Raw genomic sequence first — 14967 nt, forward strand, 5'->3', positions numbered from 1 at the left:
TGACATCGAAAATACCCTTAATACATTTTTTAGGTCACTCCGTCCATTAAGCAGATAATCCCGCAAAGCAACGTCCCAAAGAGACGTTAGTTTCCCCAAAGGCCCAGGCTGTGGAGACCGGGATAGTGTAACTTGCGCCTGAAGTAAAAAGAGGGACAGTCCGAGAGAGAGGAGGAGGGCACGTTTCACTACGGGTAAAGGGGCGCACGAGGGGTAAAGGGACTGGCGGGAGCAGGGTACCGCCCTCTAGTAAACCCGCCCCGCGGGGCGTGGCGGGGACGCCGGGCCGCGCAGCCTGCGCATGCGCGCCGGCGACCACGCCTAAATAGCCGCAGCCTCTGCGCGTCGCCCTCCACGGTTACCCCGGCTCTCCGCCCCTCCTTCTCGCGGCGCTCGAGGGACCATGGCCGATCCTCGCGTGAGACAGATCAAGATCAAGACCGGCGTGGTGAAGCGGTAAGGAGCCGGGAGCGGCGCCCTGCACCTCCTCTTCGTCACCTCATGGCGGCGGCCCGCGAGGCTGAGCGGAGCGCAGGCCCGAGGAGGCCCGAGGCGGGCTCCGAACTCCAGGCCGCACCCGGGGCTCCGCAGTTGGCTGGGACTGGCAGGGACCCAGCGGGGCGCGCTGACGCCCGAGCCCGCCAGCCTCGCACGGCGCTTCCCGTCCCTCTCCGCTCACTGGCCGCTCTGATTTGCGGGGAGAGTCGGCGGTGGCCCGGTTTCTCGGCGCCCGCGGTGGGAAGGTGGTGGGCCGCGGCCTGCGAGGGCGGGAGGGCGGGCCGGGCCCTGATCCCGTGCCTCCTGTGTGCGCGCGCCGGCCTCTCCTTGCTGAACTTGGCCCGGGGAAGCGGGATCCCAGCTGTGCTCTCAAATGGGCTTGAAAGCAGGCTCTGAAGTTTAGGGGGATGCGGAGGATCTGGGCCTCGTCAAAAAAGACCGTAGTGGAGCCGTGTGACCTAACATGGCTGGCGTGACTGGCAGGCTTTGAGAACTGGGCCTGAACTTCTAGCACACTCAGCAAACTTATGTGGCCTCACTTTCTCCAGTCAGATTCCCCGAAGCTCGCCCCAGAGGCTGTGAGATGCTGTTTAAGTAACTTGTGAACCAGAAGTATCTGAGACAGGTCTTAATTTGGAATGTTTATTTTGCCAAGGACGTGCCCATGACACAGCCTCAGGAGGTCCTGATGACATGTGCCCAAGGCGGTTGGGGCACAGCTTGGTGTAATACGTTTTAGGGAGACCTCAGATATTAGTCAATGGGTAAGGTGTACCTTGGTTCCCTCCAGAAAGGCAGGACAACTAGAAGGATGGGGGGCATCCAGGTCATAGATAAGAGACAAATGGTTGCATTCTTTTGAGTCTTTGATCAGCTTTTCACTTAATACACAATTTACATGTGAGAGAGGGATAGAAGAATAGTCACTTATGCCTTAGTCGGCTAAATGAATCTGCGATTTTACATACACAGTAGGGCAGAGGAAGCAGTCAGTTACGCATTTGTCTCAGGTGGGTAGAGGGGTGACTTTGAGTTCTGTCCTTTGTCCCATACCTGTGAAGATAAGCTATCAATTTACATTGCCAGGGTGAAATACAACAGAACTGTTTTAGAGTGAAGGTCTTGAGGCCCACAAGGAATTTCCTTGGGGGCAAATTGTGAGGGAGGTATGTAGCTTTTTTTTTTTTTTTTTTTTTAATCTTTGTAGCTATCTTATTCAGGAATAAAATGAGAGGCAGGTTTGCTTGATGCAATTCCCAGCTTGACTTTTCTTTTTGGCTTAGTGATTTTGGGGTCCTGAGATTTATTTTTCCTTTCACAAACTCATGGGTAGTGCAGTCCTGTAATTTGCTTAAATTCCTGTAAACCAAGAAAGTACCTGAGACAGGTCTCAATCAGTTTAGAAGTTTATTTTGCCAAGGTTAAGGATATGCCTGTGACAGCCTCAGGAGGTCCTGATGACATGCGCCCGAGGTGGTCAGGCTACAGCTTGGTTTTATACATTTTAGGGAGACAGAAGACATCAATCAATACATGTACGATGTACATTGGTTTGATCTGGAAAGGAAGGACAACCCAAAGGGGGCTGGGGACAGTTCCAAGTTATAGGAGGTTTTCCAATTGGCAGTTCGTTGAAAGAGTTTATCTTAAGACCTGGAATCAATACAAGGGAGTGTGTCTGGGTTAAAATAAAGGGGTTGTGGAGATCAAGGTTCTTATTAGGCAGATGAAGCCTCCAGGTAGCAGGCTTCAGAGAGAATAGATTGTAAATGTTTCTTATCAGACTTAAAAAGGTCCCAGACTCCTAGTTAATTTTCTAGTGGATCAGGAAAAAGACCTGGACAGGGAAGAGGGTTCTCTACAGAATATACATTTTCCCCTTAAGAGACATCTTTGCAGGGCCAATTCAAAATATGTAAAGAAATATATTTTAGAGTAAAATGCTTTTATTTCTTTCAGATCCCGCTATCTGTCCTGTGATGTCATACTAGAGTAAAGCTGGAATTTGGTGTCTTATTGTTACAAAAAGCCTTAAGATCTGTTTTAATGTTAATGCTGCTCAATTGTTCCTGAGTTCCAAAGGGAGGAATGTGTAATGAGACATGTCTGACCCCCTCTTCCCATCATGGCCTGAATTACTTTAGAATGCCCTTAGTTGAGAGGAGGGGTCCATTCAGACGGTTTTGGAGCTTAGAATTTTGTTTTTAGTTTGCATTCCTGAGTGCTGGTAGACCCTTCAGTGTTCATTAGAACTTTATTGTTCAGACCCAAGAAGAGCAAACTTTTTGATGAAGTATTACAAGAGAAAAGATAAACAGCCTTCTGAAGAAGCAAGTTATTTTGTTGTAGCAATGTCTACTAAAGAAACCAACTGGCTTCTTCCTGTTCGCCCACCTTTCCTTTGTTTATTGATATTTCCACCAGAGGAAGGACCAGGCAAAAGGGAGAATAAATTCACTTTTTAAGATAATGCTTCTGAGTTTTAGCACAGCATCCCACTGTGCTTCCCGGGAAGCTTTATTGCCAAGGCAATAAGGAGACCATGTGAGTAGGAGTTAAATGCACAGCCATTTGTGAAGTGAGACTGCTTGGGTTCAGATCTTGATTCTGCCCTTTATTCTATGTTGTGGAATATATTACATTGTGCTGTGCCTCTTTTACCTTATTTGTAAAATAGAGCAAGCACCCAACTCAAGCAGTTGTTGCAAGAACTGCCTGCTATGCTGTTTAATACAGTATGTGGCAAATAGCAAGTGGGTAGTAAATGTTAATAATACTGTTTGGATTCTCATTTTACATATGAGAAACTGAGGTTTAATGAAGTTAAAAAAAGAAAAAAAAAACTTGTCTAAAGTCACACTACTAGTTAGTGGCAATGCAAGGAAAAGGACCAAGGTTTCAAATCTACAACTTTCTCCTTTAAGCTACAGTGCTCCCGTAAAGAGTATTTTTAAAATTTGTAATAGGAAGGGAATTGAGATGTATATTTGAAAATATAAATAATCCATCCTGTCCCTCAGCTCAGAGTTCTTTTTACCAGACTTTTACCAGACTGGTTCACTTTTACCAGACTTGCTTGGGTTATGTCATTTTAGTCAGTATATTTGGCAGAACTATCAGGGTGTGTTGCAGAGTGCTGTAGAATGAAAGTCATGAGAAATGACTTCTAATGGTAGTTTCCCATTCATTTACTTATATGACCTTGACATTTCTCATTCCAGTGATCTCTACTAGTTTATAAAATTACTTAGTTCAAGTAGTTATATGCTGACAATACATATTCTAGAGAAAATACTCATTGAGATTATTATAAACTAAGTTTTTGACTTTTCAGAAGTTTTCAATGCTTATGTAAACTGCTTAGAAATAAATTTATCATTTTATGAAACTTGGTGATAGTTTACTATTATCTCAAATTGCTATAAATCAATGGAAGTGTCTCCCATACATTTTAAAATGACTTTTCTGTTGACATTTTGGGGTATAGCTTCCCACTTATGTATTAAAATGCAATTAAAGAAAAACCCCTAAACTTTCTGTTTTAGCTGCTTGTTGCTCACATTTTGCCTTGGTATATCACCATCTAACTCCATAAATATTGTCCCCTATTGTCTCTTGTTATTTTTCACCTGAAAATTATTTTGCTATGACTCTTTCCATCTTCTACCTTAGTATCCTATTTTTATTTTATTATTATTTATTTTTATTTTACTTTAAGTTCTGGGATACATGTGCTGAACGTGCAGTTTTGTTATATAGGTACACATGTGCCGTGGTGATATGCTGCACCTATCGACCCGTCATCTAGGTTTTAAACCCTGCAACCTATTTTTAAAAATCTATATTTTACCTCAGCAAAGTAAAAAATAGATGAGGCAGCAATGGTAACATATTACTAATTGTTGGGGCTGAATGATCATGGGGCTTCATTATATTTTTCTGTACATAAGTTGAACATTTTTCATGATAAAAAGGGTCTAAAGGGTATGCTTTTTTCCTCCTCTCTCCAAATTTAGTTTCAAAGATATCTTAATTCATGATTCAGACATGTTCTTGCTTTTGTGAAAGGGATTCTATTCTTTTCTTTTTTTTTTTTTTTAATCAATGGTTTAAAAACCTATCCTCGACACTATTTTAAATCTGTTCTTGACACTCTTTTTCTGGTTAGATGTTCATTTTCCATAGCCTCATTTATCTTCGGAAGTCACAACCTTTATTTGGAAGAAGAGGTTTAAAGTCATTATTCATGCCCCAAATCCTTCAATTTTCTCTCTAGAAATTGAGAGCAACTAGAAATTATATTCTAGGTATTTGTCCTAGAGTTCAGTTTGGGTAGGCTGTACTAGAAAGGGTGGATTAATTTAGTTTCTGATTAGACCTGCTGGAACACTTAGGTGACTCAGAAGTTCCTGATAGTGGGTCTGAGGAAGAAATGTGGACAGGCAGGTTGAATGTTAGGGGAATATGGAAACAGGCAATAAGTAGATGATGGTATTTGGCGTGTAGGAGATCCAGCCATGCGTGGAAGACGGCCATTTCAGCATGTTGGCAAAATGGCAGAGTTGACCTAATGGGTAGCAGCCCACATTATAAAGTAGAAACAAGTTTCAGGGCCAGTATTTTTAGGCCCTGGGAAAATAGGCCGGAGGTTTACGGTGAGTGTCTTGTTCCTAGAGAAACTTTGTTACCTTGTACAGTAAATGGCAAAGCATCTGATTTCTGGGAAGTGAGTTTCGAGAGAGAGGTTAGATTACTAGGAATAAAGAAAGAGTCTAGATACTAGGAATGGCTTAGAAGGTGAGAGTTGGACAAAATGAGGCTGAATTGGTGCTAAGCCTCTGACTCTGAGGGCTCCTTAAATATCTTCCAGCAACAAGATTTTAATAGTATTGTTGTTATTTTTAGTTGACACATACATATTTACAGGGTACCCTGTGATATTTTGTTACATGTATCCTTTTTTTTTTTTCCTGAGGACTAATTCTTGCTGTGAAACTAGAGAAATGTATGTAACAGAGGCTAGATGGGTTATTATATTATTTTTATTTTTTATTTTTTCAGAGTCAGAGTCTCGCTGTGTCACCCAGGCTGGAGTGGACTGGTGTGATCTCGGCTCACTGCAGCTTCTGCCTCCTGGGTTCATCCCTGCCTCAGCCTCCTGAGTAGCTGGGATTACAGGTGTCCGCCACCATGGCTGACTAATTTTTGTATTTTTTAGTAGAGACAGGGTTTCGCCTGGCTGATCTTGAACTCCTGACCTCAGGTGATCCACCTGCTGTGGCCTCCCAAAGTGCTGGAATTATAGGCGTGAGCCACTATGCCTGGCCCTAGGTGGGTTATTATACTAAGTTTCTTTGAGCAGCAGCCTTTGTTCACATGTGACTCACTGGTAGTGGGTATTAGTTGGCAGGTTTGGGTGTAGCTGGCTCTTTGTTTTTTTTTTTTTTTTAAGATTTGGATCTATGTTTCCAGCAGATTGCTAGACCTATTGATATCTGTGACAGGGTCACGACTAATCTGGCAGCTCTAGCAGAGTTACCAAATAATACTCAGTTTTTTCCCCCAGCACAGAACTGTTGAACACTCTGTTTTTTTTGGAGCGGGGGAGGATATCTAGGTGGCATCAATTATCCCAGTTTGCCTGAGACTGAGGGGTTTCCCAGGATGTGGAACACTTCACTGCTAAAACTGGGAAAGTCCCAGGCAAACTGGAATGATTGGTCACCTCTTCTGTAACTAGCTAACATAGCTCTGTTTTATGTGTTCTGTGATTTATTTGGAGGCTATTTACAGATAGTACAACTGTGAGTTGTATGTTGTACCTTAATTTAAAACTTAGTGCATGGTGTAAATATGAATCCTTGACAGAGTAGCTTTTGTTCTATATTTAAATTATTAATGATTTAGAAAATAATTTTCACTAAAGTAGGAGAAAATGCAGAATTGATATTTTCTAAATGTGGTATTTCAGCTAAGTGACTTATATGCACCAAAAAAGTTTCCAAGTGGGATTTGTGTTCATAAAAAAGTTTGTTTTTTATTAGACTTGTGATAAATTCAAGAAATTCTTCTGCAAGTAAAAAACACTCACAATCATTTAACATAAAAGGTTATTTAACTTTAAAGCTAGCTTTCAATAAAGCCTGTTAAACTAGTTCACTGGTGAGTGAATGAATTGATTAAAAATACTTTCTTAAATATATCTTTTTATAACCATTTTGGATTGGTAATGGCTTAAAATCCAATGTGAACAAAGAATGTTAGGGCATTGGAAATAGCACTGACATTGGCCCATAGTTTTCCTCTGATTAAATGAAAGTGACACCAGTAGATTAGAATGAGACTAGGACAATTCACACTGCAATTTTGTTAGTTTAACTTTAACAATCTTTTAACACTCTTGTTTAAATGTAGCTGACATACCATAATTACAAATCTACAAGCCTTGATTATAGAATTTTACATCATGAACCTGTGGGGAAATTGTATTGATTTTTTTTTTTTTAATAAAGCAAGCATTGTTCCCAAACTGTGGCATCTTCCGAAGTTTGTTTATATCTACATCCTATATACAACTGTGTATAGTGTATATGCTATGTATAGCAGGCATGAAGACAACATAAAAGGTATGTAAAATCTCCACTATTAGTTCAATATATATTATACTGATATAAAAAGTGAAGAATGCAGATGACACATATACTTAAGTAGACGTAAAGTTTCCCCCCATTAGCTTTAGCTGTTTATATACTTATATTTAAAACAATGATGCATAGAAGTATGGTGGACTGTATCTGGGATAGGTTAAGAAAATAGTCCTGTAAATTATTCCTGTAAGATTTGCTAGCTTTGTTTTCTTTTATCCTCTTTTGCACTGTACCCCATTGCTAAGTTCAGCCAGATGGCTACCTTCCTACTTTGAAATTTAGCTAGTTCCTTTAGGAATTTGTGTAATGTATTCAGTTCTCCAAAGTGGTGGTCAGAGGCCATGTCAAAATGGATTGCAGGTGGTCAGCTCTTCACCACATTCTGTTAACTACTTGGCAAGTAGTTACTCTTAGGAGCAATATAGCAGGCAACCAGATGTCTCTTCAAGCTGGAGAGGGAGAAGGCTAAGGCCACTCATCATCACAGTTTTCCCAACACAAGGTATTTTATTCTCCAGGTTGAATGTGGAGATGAAAGATCTTTGGCCCTGTATGTGTATGGGTGTTTTGTTTTTTCATTGCATTTTTTTGTTTGGTTGGAAATTTTGAAAATCTGTAGTAAGCAAGGTTGGAAAATTTTATTAATAATGGCAGTCTAAAACTCTTAAGACAGTAAATGCTTAGATGTGTGATGTCTATTCCAGTATTCTACATCCAGTAATACCTTTATAAAAGAATATAATAATGTTCTATTGTGATGCTGTTGTGTCCAAATAGAACTGATTTTTTTCTTAATAACTTGTCATAGGTCTAACTAAAGATCACTCATTTAGCAGCCTCACTCAGGACCTACATCTTACTGTCTTTGAATCACCTGGTATGGTGTTGGCACATTATACTCAGTAAAAGTCTTTGCAATGAACAGATGAAGGAATGAAATCTTCTTTTATAAGGATTTTGAACCTGATCGGATAAGCAGTAGAGAGCCACTGAATCAATTACTATATTACAGTATAATAGTTACTATATTCTTGCAATATAGTAATTGCAGAATAGTTATTTATTCTTGCAGTGAGAGTTAAATAGATGGGCTCCCAGGCTCCACTTACTACACGTTATTACATATGTGACCCTGGGAAAGTTACTTAGCCTTTAAAAGCCCCAGTTTTCTTAGCCGGAACATGGGGTTAATGAAAGTACCTGTTTTTTTTGTATTGTTAGGATAATTAAATAAGGTAATCACGTAAAGCACTTAGCCCAAATGCCTGATATGTAGTAAATGTTCAATAAATGCTAACTGCTCTCATTATTATCATTAACACCTATCTTCGTTCATTTGTGTTGCTATAAAAAAATACCTGAGACTGGGTAATTTATAAATAAGAGAAATTTATTGCTTATAGTTCGAGAGGCTGGGAAGTCCAAGATGAAGAGGCCAGCAAGTATCTGGTGAGGGCCTGGTCTCTTGCTTCCAGGATGGTGCGCTGAACACTGTGTCTTCACATGGCATAAGAGCATTAAAGGGCCCAAGGCTGTGTGAAGCCTCTTTTATAAGGGCCTTAATCCCATTCACAAGGGAGGAGACCTCATTACCTAATCACCTAAAGGCCCCATCTCTTAATACTGTAGCATCGGAAATAAAGTTTCAGTGTGAATTTTGGAGGGATACGAACATTCAAACCATAGCAGCAGCGTCTTTATTACTTTTCTGTAGATTATCAACAGTGTGGATGAGGACTTAAGGATGAATGGTTACTGATCCCCAGGAGAGACCCTGGAACTTGGCTTTGATTTAAATTGTGATAAAAGCTTGTGTTTTAGTTGCTTGTTCTGTTCACTGATTGTCTGTGGAGGGAGAAAGGAAGAGTATGAACCTTGTGTTCTTGAGTAATTTCTAAGACTTTGTAATGATCATCTTTTTGTGACCATTGCTGAAGCAGTGATTCCCTACCCCCAAGCCCCAGCAAAAAATGTGGCAAGGCCAGTTTTGCTTTTTTATTGGACTATCATTAAGTTTATTGTGGGGAAGAGTAGACAAGTGAGTTTTGGAGAACCCTAATTTCAAAATCTATAAATGATTCACAAAATGATTACAAGACATTCTTACAATTCTAGTGCTAGATTATAGTTATATCCAAATCCTTCTTAACGGTTTTTAACTGAGTTCTCTGTTGTTGTTGAGATCCTTTCACTTCCACAAGTAAGTTACGGAGTTCTGTGTGTGTGTGTGCATGTGTGTATTCTAACTCGGTTTGTTTGTCTATAAAGTATGTTGGAGCAAGTAGGCATCAGCTTTTTCATTAAATGTTCCTCAGCTTCTGAATAATACTAATGTCATGATTTTAATAAATCATTTGTTGCCTGAAATACATTTGTACTCTATGAAATTTTTGAAGACCTCCAAGTCTACTGAAGTGTATTTGAACTTACATTACTAGTATAGTATTATAATTTTGATTTCCATATCTAGAATGTTAAGTTCTGAAGACACTGCACTATATCAAAGTATACAAAGATTTTCTTAAGGCCAAACAGTTCTTCACGTCTTTTCAGGACCAAAGGGATGGTGTCTGATATATCATTGCTTTTCACAGAATTGTTTTTCAACAAATAGACACTTAATAGATATTTGTCAATTGAGCTAAGGACTGGAGGAAACCAGAAAAGGGTTTATGAGGGGGAACACATCAAGAGACTGGAAATAAAAGTTTGCTTTATAAATAAAAGTGAGAGACTTAGAAATGGAGAAAAAAGAGAAACAACCGCTGTTAAGTAATAACCACCCTCAAATAAACATTTTTCAGGATAGTATTTTTATTTTATTAGAGATATAAAAGATATGAAAATATATCAAGGATTTGTTTAAAAGCAACAATTTTACATTTTTTAAACTAGGAAGAGACTAGTCTATTGTGGAAAATTTAAAAATTATTACAGTTCTGTCAAAAAGTTTTTGTAGTTTACCTAGAATTAACTAGAATAGATTCTTAAATTCTAGTTTAATAGAGGGGTCTGTGTTTGTGTGTTTAACTGCCTGCTAAGTTACATAGACTAATCCACTCCAGGTTATTATTATTATTATTATTATTTTGCAACTTAAGAAAAATAGTAGGGACATAGGTATGTCAAAATCTCGTGGGGAGTAGGTGGTATTTCAGGGAAACAAAAGAGCAAAGGTTTGGTCCCAGTCCTTAAGGAATTTGTACATTGTTAAGTTATGCAGTATACATGTATATGAGGATTTATTCCTAGAACTTCAAGTATGAATGTACGAATGTATGTTTTTATTCTCATTTTAATGGATATGTAGTTTAGTTTTCTTTTTTTTTTTTTTTTTTGGCCCTAGTTTTTCACTTGTACAAATGGTGCTACAATGTACATTGTTATATATGGCCCCTAGAACACATATGTAATGGTTAGCGTAAGGCAGAACTTGTCAAAGAGTAGACCCAGAATGGATTTCAGGTGTGTGGAAGTATATCTCTTCTCAGCTATAAGGATGGCCAGGTGTGGCCAAGAGCAGCCATGAGATACATGGGGGAAGAGTCATTCAGACAGAAGAAACAGCAAATTCAAAGACTTGAAAAAGGGAGTAAGATTGGCGTGTTTGAGGAGCAGCAACCAAGTGAAAGAGAGGAAAAGGGGTAGGAGATTCAGAAAAGTAGGAGGGAGAGGGTACAGATCTTAGAAGGACTTCATGTAAGGACTTGGGCTTCAGGTGTCACCATCTCTATGAGAGTTTCCTGGCTATGTCCAATGTTAGTGCCCCCTTTTCTGTGTTCCCAGAGAACTTTGTAGTTTTCACTATGATAGTACTAAAAATACATTAAGCTATTTGTTCTATTTACTAGGCTGATAGCTTCCAAAGTATGGTCTAGGAACCCCTTGGGGTCCCTAACACCCATTCAGGGGTTCTGCAAAGTAGAAATTAGTTTTACAGTAACTAAGACATTTGCCTTTTTCACTTTCACTTGCTCACAATTGTACAGTGGAGTTTTTCAGGGGCTATGTGATGTTTGATACTGCAACCGATTGAATGTAGAAGCAGATACGAGAATCCAGCTGCTTCTCTTCCAGACATAAAGATTTGCAAAAATGTAAAATAGTGCCCTTTTTCTATTTTTTGTTTTGTTTTGGAAAGTAAGATTATTTTTCGCAAAATAGGTTATTTTTGCTAACATTGTACATTGATTTTGTTATTTTTAAGTAAATTAACAAATATATTTAAAATTTTTCTAACTAAATATTTAAAAAATTTATTTTAATTTCTAATACAGTAAATATTAATAGAGATAATTCACATAAACAAAGATCCTTGGGTAGAGTCCAGATTCAGATCACATCAAGCAAGATGTTTTCTTGTTTGGAATGGAGAATTTATATTGGGATGACTAGCAATGACTTTTGGGTTATGTGGAAAAAGGAGACAGAGTTTTGAGTTGTTTTTGGTTAATTCTAACAGAAGATAAGAAAGCACTGTAATACTCTATATTATTGGTGAATAAAGTGTTTCACATACATATTTTACCATTGGTTGAGATTTAATCCTTCAAGTGCTAAAAGTATTTTTAAAGATACCTTTAGGAAAACATTTCCCCAAATATATACTTGCTTCATCGAATCACACTGAAATTTTCTATAAATTAGTTTTTTTTCTGAATATTGCTATAAACTTTTTAAAGAGGTGAACAAGTTAAAAATAAAGATGGGAGACTTAAGTGTGCTGTAAGGAATGAATCCAAATTAGTTACCCCAATAGTATTTTCTTTCTTTGGTTACTGGTTGTATAGAATTGAATTAATCTTAATCCTTGATTTATGCCACATACTCATTATTGGTCCATGCACAGCCCTCATTTGTTTGCTGTATGCCTGTATTTATTACTTTCAAATAGTGTATTAATAACATGAGTCCATCACCTAGCACAAGAAGTGAAACAGTAGTAATAACATCTAATTTTGTGCTATTACCCCCACCTGATGTAACTACTATTTTTAATCTTGTGTTTATTATTACCTTTTAAAATATAATTTTATTTGTGTATTGCTAAAACGTGTCATTTACTTTTGGTTATTTTTTACTTTATAAGAAGGGCATTTTCTGGGACTTACCATTTTTCACCTATGTTGATAGGATTCAGCCCTAAATTTTTACTCTTAGGTGCAGTACATTTTTTTGATGGTTGTGTAATACTCCATTGTTTGATAATACCGCAATTTATCCATTCCTCTTATTGATGAGCATTTGGATTGTTTCACTTATTAACTGTGTTTCTATGTACATTCTTGTTCATGTCTCTGTTAATTATGTCTGAGGGTTTTTCTTGGGTATATACCCAGGAATGAAATCGTTTGGTCATAAGTATGTGAATATTCATCTTGTAAGATGCGTATCTTAGTTCAAGCTGCCCTAACAACATACCATAGACTGGGTGGCTTATAAATGATAGAATTTATTTCTCAAGTTCTGGAGGCTGGAAGTCTGAGATTTAGGGTGCTAGCATGGTCACATTCTGGTGAGGGCTCTCTTTGGGTTGAGGACTGCTGTCTTCTCATTGTATTCTCGAGTGGTGGGAAGAGATCTGGAGAGCTCTCTGAGGTCTCTTTTACAAGGGCACTAATCTCATTCATGAGGGCTCCACCCTCTTGATTTCATTACCTTCCAAAGACCCCATCTCCTAATAGCGTTACATTGAACGTTAAGATATATGAATTGGGGCATTGGGGTTGGGAGGAAGGGATGGGCACACAAACATTTAGTCGCTTGCAATGCCAGACTTCCAAAGGGATTGTACCCTTTTATGTTCCCAACTGCATTATGTGGGAATTCCTTTCATTGACCCACATCCTCTCCAATGCTTGATAGACTTCTTAATTTTACTCCATTATACTGTCTTTGTTTAGTTTTCATTTTGGAAAAAAATTGTTTTGCTTGTCTTTTTATTTATTTATTTGTTTATTTTATTTATTTATTTATTTTGAGACGGAGTCTTGCTCTGTCGCCCAGGCAGGAGTGCAGTGGCGCAATCTCGACTCACTGCAAGCTCCGCCTCCCGGGTTCACGCCATTCTCCTGCCTCAGCCTCCCGTGTAGCTGGGACTACAGGCGCCCGCCATCACGCCCGGCTAATTTTTTTGTATTTTTAGTAGAGACGGGGTTTCACCGTGTTATCCAGGATGGTCTCGATCTCCTGACCTCGTGATCCGCCTGCCTCGGCCTCCCAAAGTGCTGGGATTACAGGCGTGAGCCACCGCGCCCGGCCGCTTGTCTTTTTAAACAAGCGTCTCCAAGATAAATAGCAAAAGAAAAAAAAAGGGTGTGAGGCTCCAGACCCACACTCACTCACTTAATCATCTTCTTCTGCCTTGTATAGAATGATGTACGTATATACCTTAGACAACCCAGAGTTTTTCCCTGGTGGAGAGGGGAGACTTTCAGCCCTACCTGTTTCCAGGACTGTGCACTTAGTTAAGGGTGTGTGGAGAGTGAGGGGAGGCCTATAGATAGTGGTTTGTATACTGGGTCCTGAAAACCCTCTTGGTGCTCTGTTTTTCAGGAGCTGAAGCCAAAGAATGCCAATAATAATACTTTTTGAGTGGTTCTTTTCATTATTGTTAATTAGACTTAATGGTACCTTGAATTCTTAAGTTTGGCATAGCATTTCTAAAGAAAGATTGAATTATTTGTTGATAATGTTTTTAACCCAATACCGTGTGGTTTATAATTGCCAATGCCATAGATTTAAAAACCTGGCAGATTATACCCCTCATCTTCTCTGCTTGTCCTCAGCACTACTACCACAATTAAAAAGTACTACTTTCTTAAAAAAGAAAATAAATAGACCTTAAAATTGATATTTTCATTTTCTACGTATTAATCTTTTAAAACTATGCTAGCATTTTTAGTATTACATTAAGTAGAATTAGTCTTGGGAGACAACTTTGTCTTTTGTTTATAAATAGAATAATTCTAATACATTTCTTTTATATGGGCAATATGGTATATAGTATTTGGTGATGACTGTCTTCATTGCAAACATCTAGTGAACACTCTGGCTACTTCCACAGTAATTTTTCTTTTCATGATAACTACCTGTATTTTCATTCCAGTATCTACTGTCCTTCCCCACATGCACATAGCCTGTGTTCTTTGAAGGAGAGTGCCTCACCTACAGCAGCTTTGGTGGGGGCCTATTAGACTTATTAAAGGCATTCCGTTTTCCTGGCCACAGAAACTGATTCTGCATGGTCATGTGATTTAGACTAATCTAAACAGGGTAAATTTCAGAACTCTTGCTTAGAATTCTGAGACAGAAGTATTAAACTTTCCCATGTAACTCTGATTGTGGCTGCAGTCTTCTTTTAGCACTAGAGCATCTGGCCTTGGGAGGTAGCTTGTATTATAAATAGCAGAGTGAAGAGACAAAAACAAAGTCCTTGATGGAAACATCTGTTGGACGGCTGGATCAGCCAGCCTTCAAGCAGGTCCTCCCTGCATTTTAGTTACACTAGCCAAAAAAAAAAAAAAAAAAGTTATTAAATTCCCTGAATTGAAAACGTGTTACTTGCATTAGAGTATTTTTTTTTTTTAAGTATTTATTGATCATTCTTGGGTGTTTCTCGGAGAGGGGGATGTGGCAGGGTCATAGGATAATAGTGGAGAGAAGGTCAGCAGATAAACACGTGAACAAAGGTCTCTGGTTTTCCTAGGCAGAGGTCCCTGTGGCCTTCCGCAGTGTTTGTGTCCCTGGGTACTTGAGATTAGGGAGTGGTGATGACTCTTAAGGAGCATGCTGCCTTCAAGCATCTGTTTAACAAAGCATA

General features: G+C 38.9%; 1 protein-coding gene across 2 annotated transcripts in view; it reads left to right on the forward strand.

Annotated features, from left to right (window-relative positions):
* Window positions 1-279: 279 nt before the first annotated feature.
* Window positions 280-14967, forward strand: part of TBCA (tubulin folding cofactor A) — an 84506-nt gene continuing 69818 nt past the window's right edge. Inside the window, exon 1 of one of the 2 annotated variants that reach the window (XM_001142906.6) lies at window positions 280-456. In XM_001142906.6, the coding sequence (XP_001142906.1) occupies window positions 404-456 (53 nt within the window). In that variant the 5' untranslated portion in view covers window positions 280-403. The remainder of the gene's footprint in view (window positions 457-14967) is intronic. The other variant, XM_054684282.2, reaches the window with a different exon arrangement.

This window comes from Pan troglodytes, chromosome 4 (genome assembly GCF_028858775.2).
Source record: "Pan troglodytes isolate AG18354 chromosome 4, NHGRI_mPanTro3-v2.0_pri, whole genome shotgun sequence".
Classification (NCBI taxonomy): domain Eukaryota; kingdom Metazoa; phylum Chordata; class Mammalia; order Primates; family Hominidae; genus Pan; species Pan troglodytes.